This window comes from Taeniopygia guttata, chromosome 11 (assembly GCF_048771995.1).
Source record: "Taeniopygia guttata chromosome 11, bTaeGut7.mat, whole genome shotgun sequence".
Taxonomy (NCBI): Eukaryota; Metazoa; Chordata; class Aves; order Passeriformes; family Estrildidae; genus Taeniopygia; species Taeniopygia guttata.
Genome location: NC_133036.1, coordinates 18067677 through 18087928, shown reverse-complemented (window position 1 = coordinate 18087928; position 20252 = coordinate 18067677). Strand labels below are relative to the sequence as shown.

Below are 20252 nucleotides of genomic sequence, written 5' to 3'. Positions count from 1 at the left end.
TATGAACAATTTCTCTGCAGACTCTAGCATTAAAATGTACCTTTAGCTAGTTCATACTCATGGATGGAGTATTTCTTGAGTTCTATACATTAGGATAGAAAATTCATATAATCTGAATACATTTTAAATGCTATATATGCTGCAGGTTGTTCAAGTACCCATATCCCCAACACCACAGGAAACTAGAGTTTATTTCTTTCTCTGTTCATTCTTAATCGTTAAAAAGTCACAAATAATAAAAGCAAATGTTACTTCCTGTCTTATTCAGGAAGTTAGAAGGGATAAATAATTTAAAAGTTAGCAACAAGAATAAGGATCAGGAAGGGAATGCAAGGTGTAATGTTTGCCTAAGAAGGGCAAGAATATTTTATTGGCTTGTAATGTTGTCCTTTCAGGGAAAGTTCAAAAGGATAAAGCAGCATGCAGTGAAAAGCAGTTTACTTATAGAAAAGGCAGAAGTAACCAGAGAAATACAAATAAAAATAATGAAGAAAAATAATTAAACACTGCAGAAAATGTCTTCTGGGGACAATAGCATAGCAAAACCCAGGGTTCATTTACTTAAGGGGAAAAGTGAAAAGAACATAAAACCAGCCAACATTTGAGTATAGCAGAATCACATCAATGGTAACTCCAGAGGTAGTCTGTGTACTTGAGAAAGTTGCACATGTGTGGCTAGAGAATGGGTTTGTAGCATCTAAGAGTGAAATGCCTTTGGGACAGATATTCTGTCATGACAAAAACATTTTACATGTCTTTATAATTCTGGATAATAACCTGTGCCAAATTTTTTGACAGTCAGCAGGCCTAAAAGAAGGTGACTACATTGTTTCAGTTGATGGCACAGATTGCAAGTGGCTTGGTGTCAGTGAAGTGCTGGAAAAATTGAAAAGTGTGGGAAAGCAGCCCATGGAGATTGAGGTTATCAGTTGCCAGGACACAACAGCATCTTTGGTATGTAAAGAGACAACTTTGGCAGATTTGATATGCTAGAGTTTTTTCACTTGCCTAACTTCAATTCCTGATTAATGTTTACTTTCATGTAGTCAGATATCCCACTCAGCCTGTGAATATATAAAGCCTTCAGATGTGTGTTCATTGTGACTGAGCAAACCAAAGCAGTCTGTCTGCATAAGAATGGTTGGTTGGGTGGTGGGCTTTTTTGTAGTGAAGCTGCTTAGATTAATTGTATGAAAAATTGGAAGACCTAGTTTATTTCCCCAACTTGTCCCAGAGGATGAAGGCACTACCCTCTTCAGCAGTGGACAAACCACAAGAAACAATAATGGGACAAAATAGAACATCCAAGACCACATGTTTATTTTCTGTGCACTGTTATTCTAAATGATCTGTGACTTTTGTATTAGATCATGGATTATTGTATGTATTTTTTTTATTTTGGGGAACTTTTAACTGTACTACAGAAGCTTTAGACTAAGGGAAAGTCATCACAGGATTAAAAAATATTAAGCTCTAAATAACTTACTAGTTGTGTGAAAGAGCCTGTAGCTCAGCTAAATCCACTGCTTCATACTTTTAACATTCCCTGGCAAGCTTAGACACTCAAGTAGAGTTGCCTGAGAAGCTATTAAGGTGCCCCTGCTGCTGTTAGGTTTTCTTGTTTTGGTAAAATTGGTTTTCCTTATTGAAAAGAAGGAATTGTGCATCTGCCATTCCAAGTTGCAACTGGAAAGAAAAGGCTTTGCTTCAGGGCAAAGCTAAGGAGAGACAGAGAAGGCTGTGCATTTCAGGTATCCCAGGAGAAAGTCACATAGAAGCTCCTATAATTGTGATCATTATAAAACCTGTCCAAAGACAGTAGAAGTACTCCCTTCACATCTGTGCAGGAGTTACACACTTGAGCTTTGTAGGGAAGTTAGTGTGTACATTAAATAGTTATGCTAAAAGCCAGTAAATGTTTAACGACCAAAGAAAAAAAAGACAAGTTCCTTTATGCTTTGCAGAATAGACCTTTGAGTCTAGATGTGCAAAATGCCAGAGTCACAGGACTCTGAAGGGCCTGGTGCTCAGGGATGTCATCAGCACAGGAAGCTTGCTGCAGTCTGCTCTGGAAAACTGCTTGCACAGTAACCTTTTGTTATTGTCAAAATTTTGACCATTTTGGATGACTGATTCTTACAATGCTTCTCTTTTTCCTACAGCATAGCAAGAGTGCAACTTACTCTATGGGAATGCAGAAGACTTACTCCTTAATCTGTTTAGCCATGGACGAGGATAAAATTGATCAGACCAAGAAAGCCCCACTAAAACTCCCTTTTCTAAGTTGGGGAACTAAAAACAGACAGAAAGCTGCAAGTACACTCTGCCTTCCTTCAGCTGTGGCTGGAAGTTCTCAGGTTAAGAAGAAGCTTTCTCCCTTCACACTTTTCAATACAGAAAGTTCATTGTACTGAATCTTTCAGAAGTATCTGTTAATGTGACTTTTGTTTAAAATGTAGATAAAAATATTGATCAATTTTGTCTTCACATACATATGTATAAACTCAGACAAATACTGGTGACTTCATCTGCTGTGCATTGAGCCACTTATGGTAAGAAGATGGCAGAAACTGTAAAACTGAAGTATTTGAAGGCTAGAGTGAAGTCGTTTGGGAGGTATGCAATAACAAGATGTAGATTATAGAATTGCTTACATGAGGACTGAACTCCTTTGGGATTTCAAAATACAGTTATGACTGATTTTTCATAAAAATAGTCATAACTATGCTCGATGGGAGTTATTTATTATAAACTTGATGCTGAATGCAAAATAATAGGGGACACATTAAAGAATGATTTTGCTCTTAAAGTTTAGAGTCAATAAATCACTTAACACTACTTTGAAGAATTACCTTAACAAACCACAGGTAAGAAGGAATGATAATATTCAGAGAAACAAGTCTTGTGCAAAGTAACAGTGTCATAGAGTTGTGTTTTTATGCAGAGGTGCTTCCTCACAGTACTAGGTGTAGCCTACTGAACAGGTAATTTAATTCTGGAAGAGAATTACAAGGCTTAAAATCTAAAAGGTCTTTTAAACTCCAAAAGGCTTTTACTCTCTTCTTTTTCTGATTTAGGTAACATTTTAAATGCCTGCTGATTCAATTGTTAAAAACAGGCTTTATTCCAAATGTTATTTAACCTACTTACCTTAAGACTTGTATCTCACTTGTCTTGATAAAATGGATAGCTGTGAAACAAATCTCAAAATGGACATACTATATTGATTTGAGGGCACATAAATTGCAGTGATGCTTTAAAATATAATGAAGTGCTTGTGCTAAGTGGCAGGATATTTATTTACTGACACATCAAGCAAAAAAAAATCCTTCTGCCCTTGGAAAAATTATTGAGCAGGCTGTATCTGTAGTAAGGAGGGGGGAAAAAATAACAGGTGAGCATTTCTTTGAGATTCTTCTGTTTCCTTAAATTAATTGAAAATTGCTAACACTGTAGTGTTAGTTAACTTTGCCATCTACAGAGTAGATAGATACTTAAAATATACACAAAAATCTGTATCTTGGTGTAAACTTTGAAGTTGTCATGTATTTTTAATTTCTTACATAGTAGGTGTAAATATCTTGATGACCATTATTTAAGAATAAAAATCAGATGCTGACATTTAGTAGTAGCTTTTTAATTCTGCTGCAGCTTGGATGATAAAGCATAATTTATAGGTTTTTCCTGTTTACTGTTGCCATACCTCTTGTGTGTTTCTCTAATGTTGCTTACAGAGATCTAAGAAACTTTTCTTAAAAGTTCCTGTATCGTGCAATATCAACTAAGAGTTTAAAACCAACTTCCTTACAAAGAGTGTAAACATATTTCTAGTTCCCCCTTAAAGGTTACATAAAAAAAGAAGTTGTAAATTCCGTGTGATTTGCCTATCCTTAGCAATTACTCTTTAGGGGTATTGGGAGTAGTGCTTCTATTACACACACAAGCAGCAGCAACCAGACCTGCACAGCCCTGCCTCACAGTGTTCCACACAGATGAGATTTACTTGGTCTGTGTGCTGAAATTGCTGTCCAAGTAACCAAACCTTTAGCAAAGTCAGAGCAATCACCCTTCCAGCTCTTCATTTACAGTCTTCCTGGAAATATTTTCCTGTGGCAAGCACATTTCTCTCCCTCTCAGGATTTTTCATAGAGGTGCACAGAGAGAAATGAAAGAGAAAACCATTTCTATTTCTGCTCCTTGTTTTTCCTATGTGGAATGTGTTTGGAGAATTGTTTACCTGGGGTGAGTGCTTGGTTGGATTCTGGTGAGGATTGTTTGAGCCTGATGGCCAATCCAACCCACCTGGGGCTGGACTGTAGAGAGGGTCAGGAGTTGTGTTAGAGTCAGAGAAAGTAGTATGTAGATTTAGTATCCTCCTTTTATATAGTATATTAATGTATGTTAGCATAGTTATAATAAAGAAATAATTCAGCCTTCTGAATTGAGTCAGACATTGTCATTTCTTCCCATTGGGTTCGCCTGCATTTACAATACTTTCTCTCTTAGCTCCTGAATAATTGTCTTTCCCTTCCCATCATCTCACTCACTTGTCCTCGAGGAAAGCTTGGCTTTTTAAATTTAAAACACACCCCTCAATTCAAGTAAAAATGTGGACCTCTCAGGTGCCATACAAACTCTCCTAGTTTTCTGTCAGCTAACCAAAGACTCATACTACACATAGCAGTGTAGCCAACAGCTAACTTAACTAGCAGTGAAAGGAGTGTGTGCTTTATGTCCTTGCTTGGGCCACAGGAATTTTGGACCAAGTGTCTACCCACAAGGATGTATAAGGCTGCTGTAAAGCCCCAAAAAGAATGGATAGCAATGGATTAGTAGTACAGCCTGTAACTTCATTAATATTAATTTTTCTTACTTCAGCTGAACTCCATTTAATGCACTGAGCACATGGCCATTTGCTACAGGGAGAAGGTGTTTGTCTTGCAACATAACAGCCACGTGCCTTTAGAAGTGAAATCCAATCTTCACAGCAAAGTGACAAAATCTTAGAGGGAATAAAATACAAGCAAACCCATATATAGAGGCTTAAAGTACTCCCTAGTTACCTGGAAAAAATACGATCTTTTCCTGTACTTTTGGAAATTCTGATGTTTATTATTCACTAAGTGAAATAATTATGTATAAGTCACAGACAAAATTTTCATCCAAAGTATGAAATCAATATAAATAGCAGGTCCACTTGCTGTCCATGCTAACCAGTGTAAGAAAGGACTTTCAGAGGTACCAAGGCTCCCACAATAGGGAGTGGAAAATCCTACTCAGCTGTCTTCCTGCTGTGGTCCAAACTCCCAAATGGTATGAGATGCTTTTCACACACCTCCTCAAGGAAAAAGGCAATTTTACCCTTAGAAAATAGGATAAAAATATTATTTAAAATAAAATGCAAGATGTCAGGAAAACCAATCCTCTTAACAATCAGATTCTCAAAATATTAATATTGGAAGAGTAGTATGAATTAGGAATTTTGTTCAAAGCTTCCCATATTATTTTCTTTGTAGTGTATATTATGGTATGATTGATAGTATAATGAACATATTAGACGTTGTAATTAATCTATCAAAATATTTTGCAATTTATTATTAGTATGCCAACTTATATTCAGAAGGACAACATGATTTAATCAATATTTTGGATATCAGACACATGGGAATAAATTTGTTAACACCCTGTGAGCTGGAGGGGTAACCAGAGAAATAGGTTAGTGTGAAGTCATATGTATTTTCCAGTAGGACTTTCCAAAGGAACTCTAAAAAGTTATAAGTCAAAGGTGTTACTCTAAAGCAATATATGATAACATTTTAAACAGACGTAACATGTTTCCAGTTCCTGAGAAGTTACTATGCACATATTCATTTCTTTTCTGGAAGACCAAAGTAAGCAAGCAGATTGCTCTTCCATATTGAAACAGATATTGAAAAAGACGGCTCTCTTGGTTTTAATTTGTTCCAGATAAATGCAAAATACAGACTTCTTTCCAAGGCAATTTGCACAGCTTAATCTATATGAACAGAGCAGATGTAAAAAAAGAAGCATCAGAGTCCAGTTGCTGCTAGCCATGATTACAGAAATCAGCATAATGTGATTATTAAAACCAAACCTTTATAATTCAGAAGAAAAACCCCAAGATTAGATTTTGCAAAATACCACTGCTCATGAACATCAGGTGTTGGAATCTGTGGTATTGATGATTCTGAGATTGTAGAAAGTCTCTGTCTTTCAGCCCCACTGCCAAAGAAGAAGCCATAATTCGTCTGTGCTGTTTCAAGGGTGTTTATTCTGTTTATCTCTAACATGTTCTGCTGCCCTGCCGCAGCTCTGTCCTGCAGGGCAGCGTGTGGGGCTCTGCCCTCAGTGGGATGTTACAAACATTAAATACCACAAACTACCTGTGCTGGATTTACAATAACGTGCCAATATCTGTCACCTACGTTGGACAGTGTGTCCCCAGCCTAAACCAACAGAAAAATGCCAACACCGCAGTGAAACATGGAGGGCATGAAGAAGGAGAAAAAGGACAAGGCACACCCAGTTTCCTCCATCTTGTCCCCTTTGGGCCCCTAATCTAGAATCCTAAAATTTTACTTTTGCACCTGTGCCACACTTAATTATTACTTATATCAAACACTCAGAGCTTGTAATTCATCCTGTAAGATTGAAAACTCTTTTCCATGGACAGAGATCACAGACAGTGTCTTTGGGGCTCTGTCCAGGGGGGTTCCTGACCCCTGTCAGGGTCCCAGCCCTGCCAGGGCAGCCAGAGGGATTCCCTGGATTCCCACAGGAGCAGATCTCTTTACTGGATTCTCAGAGGAAGACCAGGCCCACCTACTCCATCACCAGACCTTCAGAGAAAACTCCACCCCTTCTACAGAATCACTGCTCCAGCAGCATTTCATCTGCCCCTCCAGGAGGAGCAGCCACCATTTAACTGCACTATTACCAACACCCTGACTCCTCAGGGTGCCAGGTTTCTGACTCTGTCACTAGTTTTGATTGTACTAATTACGTTTTTAAATTTTTTTTTTCCTAGTAAAGAACTGTTATTCCCATTGCAATATCTTTGCCTTGAGAGCCTTTTAATTTTGAAATTGTGGTAATTCGGAGGGAGGGGGTTTACCTTTTCCATTTCACAGGAGGCTTTTGCCTTCCTTCACAGACTCCTGTCTTTTCTGTCACAAAACATGCACAATCATCACTTGGAAATACACAGCTCCAAGAAATTACAGGGCACGTTCACATCCCTGCTTGTCCATACCCACAGAAATCAGTATTTCTCTCTCTTTAACACCCCTCAGGTTTTGGAAATCAAATTATCTGTGCGAACCAAGAGTCAAGTGGAAGGGGTCCAGGCCCCTGTTTTCAATAAACGTCCAGAAAAGTCCCAGCTAAAGTCTGTGGGAATGGTCTTCCTAAGCAAAGATTCAAAAGATGAACTGTGCAACTCTATGAGAGGAAACAGAAAGAAAAAGAGCTTCAGGGGCTAACAGACCTAAATTTATGTCCATGGCTGACTGTGAGTTCTCCCTTGAAATAGTTCTACATGCTGAAGAAGGGAGAAGGATATTTATTTCAGAGAAGACAATGACTCATATGTTAAGACTGGTGCAAATAAAGTGCCCCGGGATTGATTAAATTGATTTGATAAAGGTGCAATGTTATTGGAAAAATCTTGAGGCTCACAAATGACAAAAATTTAAAAGAGAACAAATTTTGCAAAAAAGTGAATTTAAATCTGATTGTGGTACTACTTCCCCTTTACAACTCTTTTTTGGACCTCAGTAGCAGGAGCTGATGGGAATGACTAAATAACATTCAAAAAGCACTGAGGGACTTCATCTAAGGAGGGTTTTACCTCACCTCACAGAGATTAGAACTTGGTTTATTTTTAAGGAAAGGCATAAAAGGAGTAGCTGTCATATACAGCCATACTTCTTATTAAAACCAACTGCATTTGTTAAGCAGGCATACGGAGTGGTATTGATTTTTTAATATTGAAGAAAATGTCCAAAGTTAGTTTCTTGGCTAGCAGCCTGCCCAGTTAACAAATTGCTCACCTGGATAATTTAAGAACTAATTTATACGAAATGCCTCAATCTCCAAGGGCACTGAAGGCCCTCAGCTTACAACTAAGCATGGAAATCAAAGTTCTCCACAGGATGCAAGTTTGGAAAAAGAAGGGAGTTAATAAATAGCTTAGGAGGAAGCTACCAGAAAGCTGTGCTCCTTCTGTAAGCACTGGGGGGAACAATAAGGCTTAAAGGATGAAAATATCATGTAATAATCACTTCCCTTCCTAGGGTTCTTCTGTCACAACCATCCATACAATTAGACTGGGAGGTAACACCACAGAGAGCTTTTGGGTTCTGATGCTATCAGATTTTATGGGTGTGAAATTTGCTAATTTCACGGGTATGCCAAATACTATCTTCTTCCAGAAGATTCATCATCTTGTTTAAGACAGGTAAAATGTACACGAGAGTAATTTTCCACTCCTCTGAATCTTTTTATTATTTACTTATATATACTGAGAAGACTATTGTGAAGTCTCTTCTTGTTCACAGCAGTCTAGTCTTGAACATAGAGTGGAAATATCACTCATACAAGAGCACTGCATATCTCCCTTTATCCTTGTTGCAGAGAAACTCTTGAAGAATTTCCAAAAGAGGATGAGTGAAGAGGATTCTTTATCTATAGCTTTGGTAGTTAGCAGCTCTGTTCTTTAATTGAAGCTGAAGTGAGCAGCTGCTCACTTCCCTGCCATTAGGCGCCGACACGTTACATTTGAAACAATAAACAGTTGTCGCTATTTGAGTTCTTGCCACCAGCACCTCCCAAAAAACACCTGTCCGCGATACCAGCGCCCAGCGGGCGAGCCTCTGTGCGCTCAGCTTGGCTGTGCCCAGGTGCCAGCCTGTAGAAAAGCTGTAGCAGTGTTATTCCCCCCTCCGAGAAAAGGGACGGGCTCGTTTGCACGAACAGAGTGTTTGTGCCCGTCTGAAAGGGAGGAGAGCCGGGCACGGTCCGGTACCTGTTGGCAGCGCCGTTCAACGCCAGCTCGGATCGAGTCCGCTCTGTTTCGGCTGCTGCGGAACGCGAACTGTGTGAACGGAGACAAATTCCAGACACGACCGAACGGCAAGGAGCCGCCAAGGAATTCCTGCCGGTGCTAAGCAGTGCCACCTCCGTGGCGCAGGCAGAGCCCAGACAAGGATGAGAACTGAACCCCTCTGTGCTGGGCACCCGCAGCTGCCCCGGGCCCCGTGCCGGAGCCGCCGGCGCCTCCCGGGCCAGCCCGGCGCGGGCGCTGCCGAGCGGGGACTGCTCGGGGCTCCGGGGGATGCTGCTCGGGGCTCCCGGGGGATGCTGCCGGCGGCTCGGGGCTCCGGGGGATGCTGCTCGGGGCTCCCGGGGGATGCTGCCGGCGGCTCGGGGCTCCCGGGGGATGCTGCTCGGGGCTCCCGGGGGATGCTGCCCGGGGCTCCCGGGGGATGCTGCTCGGGGCTCCGGGGGATGCTGCTCGGGGCTCCCGGGGGATGCTGCCCGGGGCTCGGGGCTCCCGGGGGATGCTGCTCGGGGCTCCCGGGGGATGCTGCCGGCGGCTCGGGGCTCCCGGGGGATGCTGCTCGGGGCTCCGGGGGATGCTGCTCGGGGCTCGGGGCTCCCGGGGGATGCTGCCCGGGGCTCCCGGGGGATGCTGCTCGGGGCTCCCGGGGGATGCTGCCGGCCAGCAGGGACCGGAGCCGAGCCGAGAGAAGGATGTGCTCCTCCTCGCCTTCCTCACGGAGGAGACGGAGCGTTTAGCGGCACAGCAGCTTCAGGGGGCCGCGGGCTCCTGCGTTTCTGCTGCGGGAGCCCTGGCAGCAAACCAGCGGCTGGGGCTAAGGGCCTTTCTCCCTCTCCCAAGTTTCAGCTGCGTGCATCCTCTGTTTCGTCAGCCAAAGGATGGGAAGGAAAACAACCTGTGGGACAGGGATGACTTCTGGCTAGTTATGGCTACAAATTCATCCCCATTGCAGCTTTCCAGAGCGGTATTTCTCTCAAAGTAGGAAAGGAAGCTATGAAGCCATGCCTATTTATTTACTTACTTAGGGGGTGCAAAGCTCTGCGGTGAGGGAAGGTGATAATAAATCGGGGGGATCCCCCCCCCCAATCTTCTTCCAGCCTCCTCCTCCCTCATTTACATATCTGGCTGGTGGGTGATTTTTATTCTCAGCACGAAAACGGCAGTCTATTTCAATGCATGAATGCAGCCCTGCATCTATTCACAACACAGTGAAATAGCCCAGAGACTTATTGTACTAAATAAGAAAACAAGGAGAAGAAACGGGTTCGGCAGCCTTAGAAGCAAGCCTCTGTGATCCAAAGTCCTCCTGACTCTTCAAAGGAGGGTTGTAGAACGGAGAGGAAAATGAACCTCTCCCAAAAAAACACCAACAAACGGGAAGACAAATACAATTACCACCACTTCTTCTCCCGAGAGAATAATAATGATAATTTAAAAATACTAACAAGCATCCGACGACATTTTCATGATCGGCAATTTGGAAACATCAGACTGAATGAGGGACCCCAGTTCAGTCTAATACCGCACCTACGGGCGAGGAAGGCGCTCGCCCAGCGCGCCTTGCACGCACACAGAGCCCAAGTCAGCCAGAAACCCACGGAGCGAGAGCCCTCTGCCAGGCAGGCAGCCACAAATTGTCTGAATAAAATGAATACTCACTCTTTCAAGGAGCAAGGGAGCCGCTCGCCCACAGCCACTTCACGTGCGGATTGAAAGGATGAGGTAAAAAAGCATCAGCCGGTCCCCGGGAACGGGCAGGGCGCTCCAGATTTTCTTCTCATGCTTTCCGAGGCTGCCGGTGCTGGCGGAGCCGCTGGTTGCTGGGCTTAAGCAGGGATATTCCAAATAAATCCGCTAATTGCGGGCTGAGCGCGCTGCCGTGCCTGCCTGCCAAACCTAAGTGTGAAGCGATGTGGAAAAGTGAGCCGGGAGCCTCCCCTGGCAGCTCTTATTGGGCTGATCTCGGAGGCAGGTCTAGCGCTGGGAAATCGGTGGGAGCGCTTTGGGGTGGTGTTTTCCCCCTCCCTCCGCTGCCCGCCTTCCCCCCGGCAGGCGCACGCACAACTTTGCGGGGCCGGCGGCGCCGCTCGCTGCCCGCGCTCCTGCCGGGCCCGGGCCGCGGCTCCGCGCCGGGGATGTCCTGCGGCCGGCCGGGAGCGCCGGAGGGAGGGACGCGGCGGGAGGGAGGGACCGGGCAGGGAGGGAGCCGAGCGGGGCCGGGCACCGGGCGGAGCCGGGGCGGGGGCGGCGGGCCCGGAGCGGGGCCGCCGGGGCTGGGAAGTGCCCGGAGCGCCGGCGAGGAGGAGCCCCCCTCCGCCCCCCTGCCCGTCCTTTGGGAGAGGGATGCGGGCTGGATGCGGCAGCACCCGACGGGCCGGGGGCAGCCGCTCGGCTCTGTGCGACAGCCCTGGGCGCAGGGAGGGCATCCTTTAAAAACGCTTTTCCCAGCACGCTTTTCCCGGGGAGCTGCGGGCGCTTCGAGGCTCTCCGCAGCCGCGGTGGCCTCGGGCGCAGCGGAGCTGCAGGGAGGCAGCAGCACGCAGCGAGTCCTTGACCCCCGCTCCGTCCCCGCATCCTCTGTGTGAGCACAGCGCCGGCATCCCGCACAGCGCCGGCATCCCGCACAGCCCCGGCATCCCGCACAGCCCCGGCATCCCGCACAGCGCCGATCCCGCACAGCCCCGGCATCCCGCCCAGCCCCGGCATCCCGCACAGCGCCGATACCGCACAGCCCGCACAGTGCCGGCATCCCGCACAGCCCCGGCATCCTGCACAGCGCCAGCATCCCGCACAGCGCCGGCATCCCGCACAGCGCCGGCATCCCGCCCAGCCCCGGCATCCCGCCCAGCGCCGGCATCCCGCACAGCGCCGGCATCCCGCACAGTCCCGATCCTGCACAGCCCCGGCATCCCGCACAGCCCCGATCCCGCACAGCGCCGGCATCCCGCACAGCCCCGGCATCCCGCACAGGGCCGGCATCCCGCACAGCCCCGATCCCATTCAGGCTGAAGGAAGTATTGCTCCTTTGGGCAGGCAGGGGTTACTGGTGTCATGTGCTGAGGCAGAAAGCAAGAGCAGGGAAAAGAAGTTGCACTTGGACTAGAAGCCCAGGCAGGAAGCAAATGAAACTACTGTCAAGTGGTTTTTCCAAGGGAAGCAGGGAGTAAAACAAAAGCCCTGTGAATGGCAGGAGTGTCTGGGAGCAGCATTGCTTTTCCTCTGAAGACAAACATGGGCAGAGGGCGGGTCTAGCTATGAGTCCTGGAGGAGGAAAACACAGTGTGCAAACACAGCTGTAATGATCAGTGCGATGTCCATCCAGGCAGGAAACTGTTCCCAGGGATCATTAGAATTGACAAATTGACTTTGGTCAACTTTTCTCTTACTGCTTGCTCCAGTCTCTCAGCCAGCCCTGGTGTCCCAGGGGCAGCCAGGTTTTGCAACACCCTTGGAGGCAACTCAGAGGGGGAGATTTTAGCAGAGTCTGGGAGTGTTCCCCTACCTGGACCTTTCTTTCCAGGGGAAGTGAAACTCTGCAGAGAAGCTGCCAGTTACGTCTGGTATGCATTCCCTGGCTCCAGGAGCCCTGGGCACAGATATTTAGACTAAATAGGCGTCAGCACAGAAAGAAAAGAGAGCTTTTGAGGAGAGCAGAGACTAATGACAGTCCCTAATAATAAGTGACAGGAATAGGGGCCATGGGTGGGTGCCAAGCCAGTGTGGGCTGTTGGGCCTGCCAGCATGCACTGGGTGACAAGTGAATCGTGCATGCAGGAGGTGAAGGAGCGGCTGCTGTGCCACGTTCTGGTGCGGAAAGAGGAGGAAAAGGAACAGATCACGCAAGTGGATGTCACCTGCAAGTTCATTTGCCCTGTTGTGCAAATGTCCTCCAGAGCAATCACTTTCCGTGTGGAAAAGGTAAGTCTCTGGATTGCATCCTGGCATTTAAAGGTGTAACTCTTCAATTGGGGGGAAGTAAATAGAAATAGATGCACTTCTAGGGTTTAAAAATGTGCAATGCATGGGAAGGGGAAGGAGGTCTATGGCCACTTGAGGTTGTTTTCCCTTAACTCCCGTTTCTGTAGAAACCCAGTGATGTCCTGACTCTGCAGTACCAGCCTTTGTCTTTAAAAAACACCTGCTCCCTGCCATTCAGCATTGTGCTGGACTTGGAGCAGCCGTTCCTGATCTGCAATGCAGACCAGCAGCCCCTCCCTGCAGATTCCAAGGTGAGCCTCTGTGAGCTTCTTCCGTGGGCTTGGAGTAGGAGGGATGTGCGCTTCTGCTGGGAGGTGCTCGAGCTGAGAAGTTTATTCTGTAGTGTCAGCAGTGGATTGGCCTGAGCTGCAGCAGGAGAGCTGCTGAAGGAATCAAAATCTTACCTGAATTGGTAACATCCATGCTAGCTCTAAAACATGAGGAGAGGGGAGCAGGCAAGCAGATGGAGGCAAGCCATGCAGTAAAGGGGTCTCCTGGAAAGCATGCCAGCTCTCCAGCAGCCATCCCCTTGTATTGCTGCTGAGCACAGAAACGTGAGCCCGAGGGAATCTCAGAGCAGAGCATGGTGGCTGCAGACAGATCCTCACTGTAAAGAAATGAGGGTGAACTGAGAAACTCAGGCTGGGGTCACACTTGGAACGTTTACTGTTTCCTGCTGTCAGAGCTTGGGACGTCATCCCACAGGTGATTAATTACTGCTCATGTCCTTGCAGCCCATGGGACTGGATGTAGGGGAGGAGCTTCATCTCTGCATCCACTTTAACCCAGCTCAGGAGAACAATCGGAATAGCTGGGTGGCAGAGAGGGTTCTCAGGATTCGCTTCTTGGAGCATCCTGGTGAGGAGCAGATCACTGTTCGGGGAGAAGTCCACTTCCCGAACCTCCATCTCCAGGCCGAGGCCGTGGACTTTGGCTGCATCATTAATGACACGGAGCAAGTGCTCTTTATGGACATGACCAACTGCAGCCCAATTCCTGTCCAGTACCACTGGTCATTCCTGACAGACCGCCAGCTGAACACCATAAGGTACGTGCATCATCCCTGTGCTGCTCCGGGCATGGACCTGCTCCAGCCTGGTTTGGAGTGGCTGTTCCTGAGCTCACCACACAGCACCCAGCCAGGGGCCGCGCCGCGGTGAGGAGCTGCTCTTGCAGGCACCTCTCTCTCCCTCTACAGCTCCACAACCATAGGTATGTTATTTTCCAGGTTCATCCCTTCACCACCTACATTCAAGCCCAAGAAGAAGGCAGCATTTCCGAGGAGATACTCCAAGCCCGAAAGTGTGGAGGAGCCAACCGAAAGCCCGGAAAGGATGCAGGATTCTGCCCAGCAGCCAGCAGATGCAGAGGATTCCCTGGAAGCAGAGGTGGATTTTCTGTGCACCTACCACTTGCATTGCCTCCTCAACTTGCCACCAAAAAGTCATAGTCTTGCCAACCTCCCTTTTGCTGCCCTTCTGTCCTGTGCCCTGAGAGTGGCAGCTGGATATGGAGTGTCTGGGGAGGGAGAAATAGGAAAGTTTTGCTCAGAGAAGCTGGCTCAGGTCCTCCAGACCTATACTGAGTTTGGGATTTTTGGCTTATTTCCTTTACAATGTAAAATGAGGTCTTTATCTGCATCATGATGAGAAGGCTTCCAGCTTTCTATGTGTGTCAGTCCATGAAGAGTCCTGATCTCCATGTACCCCCATCCCAACCCTGCTAGAGCGCTCACATCTCTGCCTTCACCCGAAAGCTGGTATTGCAGTGACAGCTCCAGAGCTGTCTTTTCTAAAGCAAGGCTTTGCAAAGTCACTGTCTCTTCCTCCAAACAAGGAAAAAGGCCTTTGATCTGCCAGCTTGCCTGGTGAACATTACTTTGGAGTGGGAAGTGGCCCCTTGTTCTGCATTGGGGGAACAGAGGCAATAAAAAAAAGATGTAAGGAAGCGGAAGAGTTTCTCAAAGGCCCAGTGTTGGCATTAAGGAGAAGGGTTGTACCTGCTCACACACAAACAGCAGTTGTTTCAACACTGCACAGTTTTTCTGAATCAGAAGAAACAAAGCCCTTGGCCAGGCTCCCTTTGGCTGCAGCCAGTTGTGTGCTGGAGTAAGTCAGGAGACCCAGGGCAGGGCTTGTCCTGCTCAGCCGCTTCTCCCTGCATGGGGAACAGGAATGGGGAGCCGAGGGTCTGGCCCAGTGTGCATGGCTGAGCCAAAGAAAGCTGCAGCTGTGTCCTGTCACCCAGAGCCGTGTTTCCCTTCAACCTCACTGCTGTGAGCCCAGCCTGGGGCTTGGACAGCATTTCTGAAAGCCCAAAGAGGAGGATGGCCCTTCCTGCCATCATTCCATCCCCAGAACTCATCCTAGTCTCTGTTCCTGCATTTCCAGAGCTGTATGTGTGCAAGAAACCATGAGTCAGCGTGGTGTAACCGCAGGGGCAGAACGTGTTTTTGTTGGGATCATGAATAAGGGGTCAGGCCCTTGGACACCAGCTTGGAATTGCTGATGTGCTGTGACAGGAGCTCCTGGCCCTCCTGAGAGTGCAGGCACTTGACTCCTCTTCCACAGAGCCTGGCAAAAGAGGTTTTATTTTTTGGGTATGGCCCTTGCTGGCAGAGGGCATATGCCACGAGCAGCAGAGCTGTGCTCACATCAGGCTGTGCTGGGGCTGCAGCCTTGTGAGAGCTCAGGAGGACTCACTGCACTCCAGGGTTGGGGGCACAAACTTTTGGGCAGAAGGGAGCTAGAAAGTGACGTGCTCTGATGGTTTCTTCTAGATGAGAAGCTGTCTTCTCAGCCTGTTCCCTGAGCCATCCCACATCAAACCTTTGATGCAGTCCCTTCCTCCTCTCCTGTCCCTGCAGGGCTGCATTGCACCTGGCAAGAAGCGAGTGTTGAAAGTCTATTATCTGCCAGGAAAGGTAGGAGTCTTCTGCAAGACTTTCCAGGTCCAAGTGGCCTATCTGGAACTGGCAGAAATCTTCCTGAAAGGAGAGGGGACCCTCCCTGGAGTTACCGAGGACCAACCCAGGATGTTGAAAGGTGAGCACTGTCTGTGGTCTCCCAGGAAGATCCCCTGTTTTTCCCGCTGCTGTCGCACATTGGGCAGCTCACACCCATCTCCACAAGTCTGGAAGTTGCAGGGCTGCCAGACCAACACTTTGGCCTCTCTGGTTGCTTCCTGACTTTTGAGCAGTTGCGTCCATTTAGGCTGTCCCCCTGGCCAGGTTTGGGACACATGGCCCTGCCCATGGGGCGGGTGCCCCGCCTAGCCAAGCATCGCTGGGTCCTAGAGCCCGCTGCTGGCTCTTCAAAAAAAAAAAACCAAAAAAAAATAGGCGGAAAGAGCTGTGTTTTCACATTCTCATCTTCTCCGTGGGAGAAGTCTTCCACTGGAAATGGGCTGTGATGTTACTCCTGTTTACGATGAACACAGTTATGTGGTTTGACATGGTGATGAACGTCTTCTCAACCTGTGGCGCCCTGGACCTAGGTCCCACAGGGAGCACCACAGTGGGCAGGTCTACAGGCACCGGGATAGCTGGAATGAAGCTTCCACCGAGGCGGGATGACTCTCAGGCTGCTGTATTTTCCAGAGGGCTTTATTGAGGGAGAAATGAAGCCAGGGGTGCAGGGAGACAGCCCTCAGGAAGGGAGCAAGCTCTGAGAGCCCTGTCCCGAGGGAGGGATGAGGTATATAACAGCAGCAGGATAGGAGGGTCAGGGTAATTCTCAGCCAATGAGGGAAAGGCTTCAGGGAGGAGCAGGGAAAGACTGACAAGGTATATACCAATAGGAACAAGGGGTAGGAGTGGTTAATAAGAGGGAACCAATGAGGGTCAAAGACCAGAGAACCTTCCAGAACAAAGGGATAGCACAAGGAATGATTGACTTGAACAGGGGAAAGGATAACAGATTATTGGCATGAGGGGAGGTGGGAAATCACACAGCGGTGGTCTCCCAGGGCATCCTGGGGCAACTATCTCCAGGACCCCATCCCACATCAGCCTCCACAGAATTTGTGCTCAACCCAATGTTGAGATCTGCAGCTTCTCCATGGAGGTTTGTGAGGATGCCCTGGACCTTCATCCCACAGGGAAGTCCTCTGCAGCAGTGCCAGACAGAGTAGAAAAAATGCTCCACTGGAAGATGGGAGGACACTCAGGCTGCTTTAATTCTCGTGGGTTTATTGATGGGTGAGGCAGAAGAGAGGGTAGTATGAGGACAACTGCATGAGAGGCGAGCTAGCTCCGAGAGCCCCCTCCAAGGGAGGGGTCGAGGTATGTAACAGGGGAAGGATAGGAGGAGTTCGGGTACATGGGGACCAATAGGGGAAGGGCTTAGGGGAGAAGCAGGGATGGGGTGACTGCAGCAAAACTGCTCCTTGTTGAGACAGGAGGACAGGTGGGAGTGGAGAGATCTCCTGCTTGAATTGGTATGCCAGGTTGAGCTCTAGGGCAAGTGTTTTGTCCATGACAATTGTGTGCCAGTGCCCCAAGCCACCAGCCAGACATGCAAAGGTTGTTCCCAAGGAACAGCCGGACAATGTCAGCAAAAATCCCAGTGTCATCCAGGGTTGCTGTGACAGTCACAGGCACGTCACCCCTAGCAGGGATCACTCCTGCACTGGGTTCAATGGCATAACAATGGGGTTTGCGAGCCTGTAAGGGGAGTTGACAGCTCCTCCCACTCCGGAGATTGTGCCACAAGGGAGCACCAACTCCCAGCCGCGGATGTGGCTTGGCACACTGTGTGACCAGAGTGATGGCATGGGAGTCATTCCTGGCAAGGAAGAATAAATAACTCAGCATTAGAAGTGATACTTCTTCCCCAGCTCTGAAGGAAAGGATTAATGCAGATTTGGGCAAGGTGGGACTGCCCAGGTACCTCCCTGGGAAAGGTAGTGAGAAGATCAGAGAAAGAATGAGAAACAATTCTTATCTCCACTTGTTGCACTGGTTGTTGTGAACATGTGGAATGTGTAATGGAGATTTGTTTACCAAAGGGTGATTTCTTAATTGGACACTGGATGGTATTTGGACTGATTGACCAGTTAGGTCAAAGCTGTATCAGACTGGCTGTAAGAGTTACTGAATTTCTTAATAAGGTTAGTATAATATCAGATAAAATGATATAATAAAGCAATTCATCAGCCTTCTGCAATCATGGAGTCAATGCTAATTATTACCCGGCTGGGGCCCTGTGGCAACACATTGGCAAGACTTTTAAAAATTGAATCTGAAAGTTGGAAGTAAAACCAAGAAGCCCCAACATGCTCAACTCTTTATGAGATGGAAAGCAAAGAGTGATCTTGAATATTAAACTATCTTTAGGTGAGCAACAGCTCCTTTTAGTAGATACTATCACTGTTTTGAACTGGTGTAAAAACCAGTTCAGCTTGTGGTAAACATTATTGGAAGAAATCTGCACCATTTCAGAGAGGAATAAAGCCTAAGGAAATGAGTGCATCTGCCCTCGAGGGAGCGAGGACAAGGATGATGGACATAGAGAGGAAGAAGGATTCCAACCCCCAAGGCTGAGAATCCATTGAAATCTCATACAGCTTTGAGGAGCCAATTCACACAACTGTTATACCAGGACAGTAAATCAGAGAAAGGCTGAATGAATGGATGGACAGTTAAAAAACAACCACACTGAGAACAAACCAGTAACCCCATCTAGTGTTGAAAGATGTCAGGGATTTGTATTTTAAATCTTGAAAAAATGCCATCTTACCCTGACCATGAGGATATAAGCACCCTTATCTCCATCTCCCAATTTTTTGTCCAAACACACATCTCCTCTCAGTTGCAGAGCTGACCTGGTCATTCACCATAGCCTCTCCTAAAAGCTCATGACACCAACACTTGGTCATCACCCCAGGCTCTCTTGCCACACCTCGTTTTCCATATGCAGGAATTGTTAGCATCAAGTCCTACAGTTCACTGGACATTGCCATCATTATTCCAAGCAGCATTCTAGGACATTTTAGTGGTTTTGCTTTGGGCCATTTCAATTCTTTAACCTAAGGCTGCCAGTAAATCCAACAACAGACTTTGTCTTCTGATTTATACACACCCATACAGATTTTCCCCTTATATGGAAAATACAGGTGTTTAAATGAAAAAAAAAAAAAAAAAAAAAGTCAAGTGAGCTTAAACCCACCAGTTTTATATGCCTTTCTGAGGCTGCAGCACTTAAAAACTCTCAGCATAGTGTGTAAAGCAGTCAGCAGCTCTTGCTGTTTAATTGTCCTTTTCCCCAGGCACTGGCATCTCCGTGCCCCAGCTGGGCAGACAGAGGCAAGAAGTTTATGTCCCTCCTGAAGTAGCATCTACTTCAGAATGAGATCTGCTTAGAACTCAGGAAAGTTGCCTTAAAACCTGTCTACAATCCTATTAAGGAAAATAATGAAAAAGTAGCAAGAGGCAAGCCAGCTGAAAATTGAGAGTAAGGATTAAAAACTTGCAAAACGTTAAGATATGAGCACTGAAGGAAAAACCCTCTGAAGCAGGCAGTAGGTAACATATCTGTGGTTAAGATGGACTACACAGTAAACCTGTCATAAAAGCTTTCTGCAGACACATGAACAACTATATTTAAAAAAAAAATCCAGTAAGAAACACTGAACACGAGCCCAATCCAGTATAACTAAATACTGTTTCTTGTTAATGTAAGCTCTGTAGGCAACTGAGTGTGGTGCTCAGTTAAATCTCCGGCACTTAGCATCAGTGAGAGAAGGACACAATGCAGTCTTGGAAGGCAGGCAAATACAGATAGAAAGGGACAATAAACGAGCCAGTAACTAGACAGAGAGAAAATCTCATCCAGTGTTTTATCTTCCATCTGCTTCCTTGTAACTGTACCTTTACAGAACCAGATCTCCCTTCCTGACACTGGAAATAGCACAAGGAGTGTTTATGACAGGGGGAATGTGTTTAAATACACAAAAAACCGAAACAACAAAATGAGAATCTGAAGGTACGAATTTGAGAGCAGACACTCTTGAGAAATACTTCTTTAAAATAAAATATTCTTCTGTTTCCTTTGTTTTCCCATGTTCTTTAATCTGTCCCTTAAAAAGGAGACCTGAAGAACATTGAGAAGTAAGCAGAGAAGAGATGAAAGAAGGAAAGATGCAGCTTTGAAAAAGTAGAATGTCTTTTTGTCCCACTCTCCTGCATTCCCTG

General features: G+C 46.8%; 2 protein-coding genes and 1 long non-coding RNA gene across 3 annotated transcripts in view; 2 read left to right on the top strand and 1 right to left on the bottom strand.

The window, feature by feature from the left end:
* The window catches only part of RHPN2 (rhophilin Rho GTPase binding protein 2), a 28023-nt gene extending 24402 nt beyond the window's left edge, over window positions 1-3621 (top strand). The window contains exons 14-15 of the mRNA XM_030282066.4: window positions 799-954; window positions 2163-3621. Of these exons, the coding sequence (XP_030137926.4) occupies window positions 799-954; window positions 2163-2414 (408 nt within the window). The 3' untranslated portion in view covers window positions 2415-3621. The remainder of the gene's footprint in view (window positions 1-798; window positions 955-2162) is intronic.
* The window catches only part of LOC121470563 (uncharacterized), a 41396-nt gene extending 29690 nt beyond the window's left edge, over window positions 1-11706 (bottom strand). Inside the window, exon 1 of the long non-coding RNA XR_012057837.1 lies at window positions 10742-11706. This is a non-coding gene — a long non-coding RNA (uncharacterized lncRNA). The remainder of the gene's footprint in view (window positions 1-10741) is intronic.
* A 2076-nt stretch (window positions 11707-13782) lies between these two features.
* Window positions 13783-15063, top strand: LOC140684889 (uncharacterized). Its single transcript, XM_072934528.1, has 2 exons — window positions 13783-14108; window positions 14289-15063. The coding sequence occupies exons 1-2, from the start codon at window positions 13783-13785 to the stop codon at window positions 14704-14706; spliced, it is 744 nt and encodes a 247-aa protein (XP_072790629.1). The 3' UTR covers window positions 14707-15063.
* Window positions 15064-20252: the final 5189 nt, after the last annotated feature.

Coding starts and splice junctions, on each gene's coding strand:
- LOC140684889 (XM_072934528.1), top strand. CDS start 13,783: ATGTCCTTGCAGCCCATGGGACTGGATGTAGGGGAGGAGCTTCATCTC. Junction 14,109..14,288: donor CGCCAGCTGAACACCATAAG/GTACGTGCATCA, acceptor GTTATTTTCCAG/GTTCATCCCTTCACCACCTA.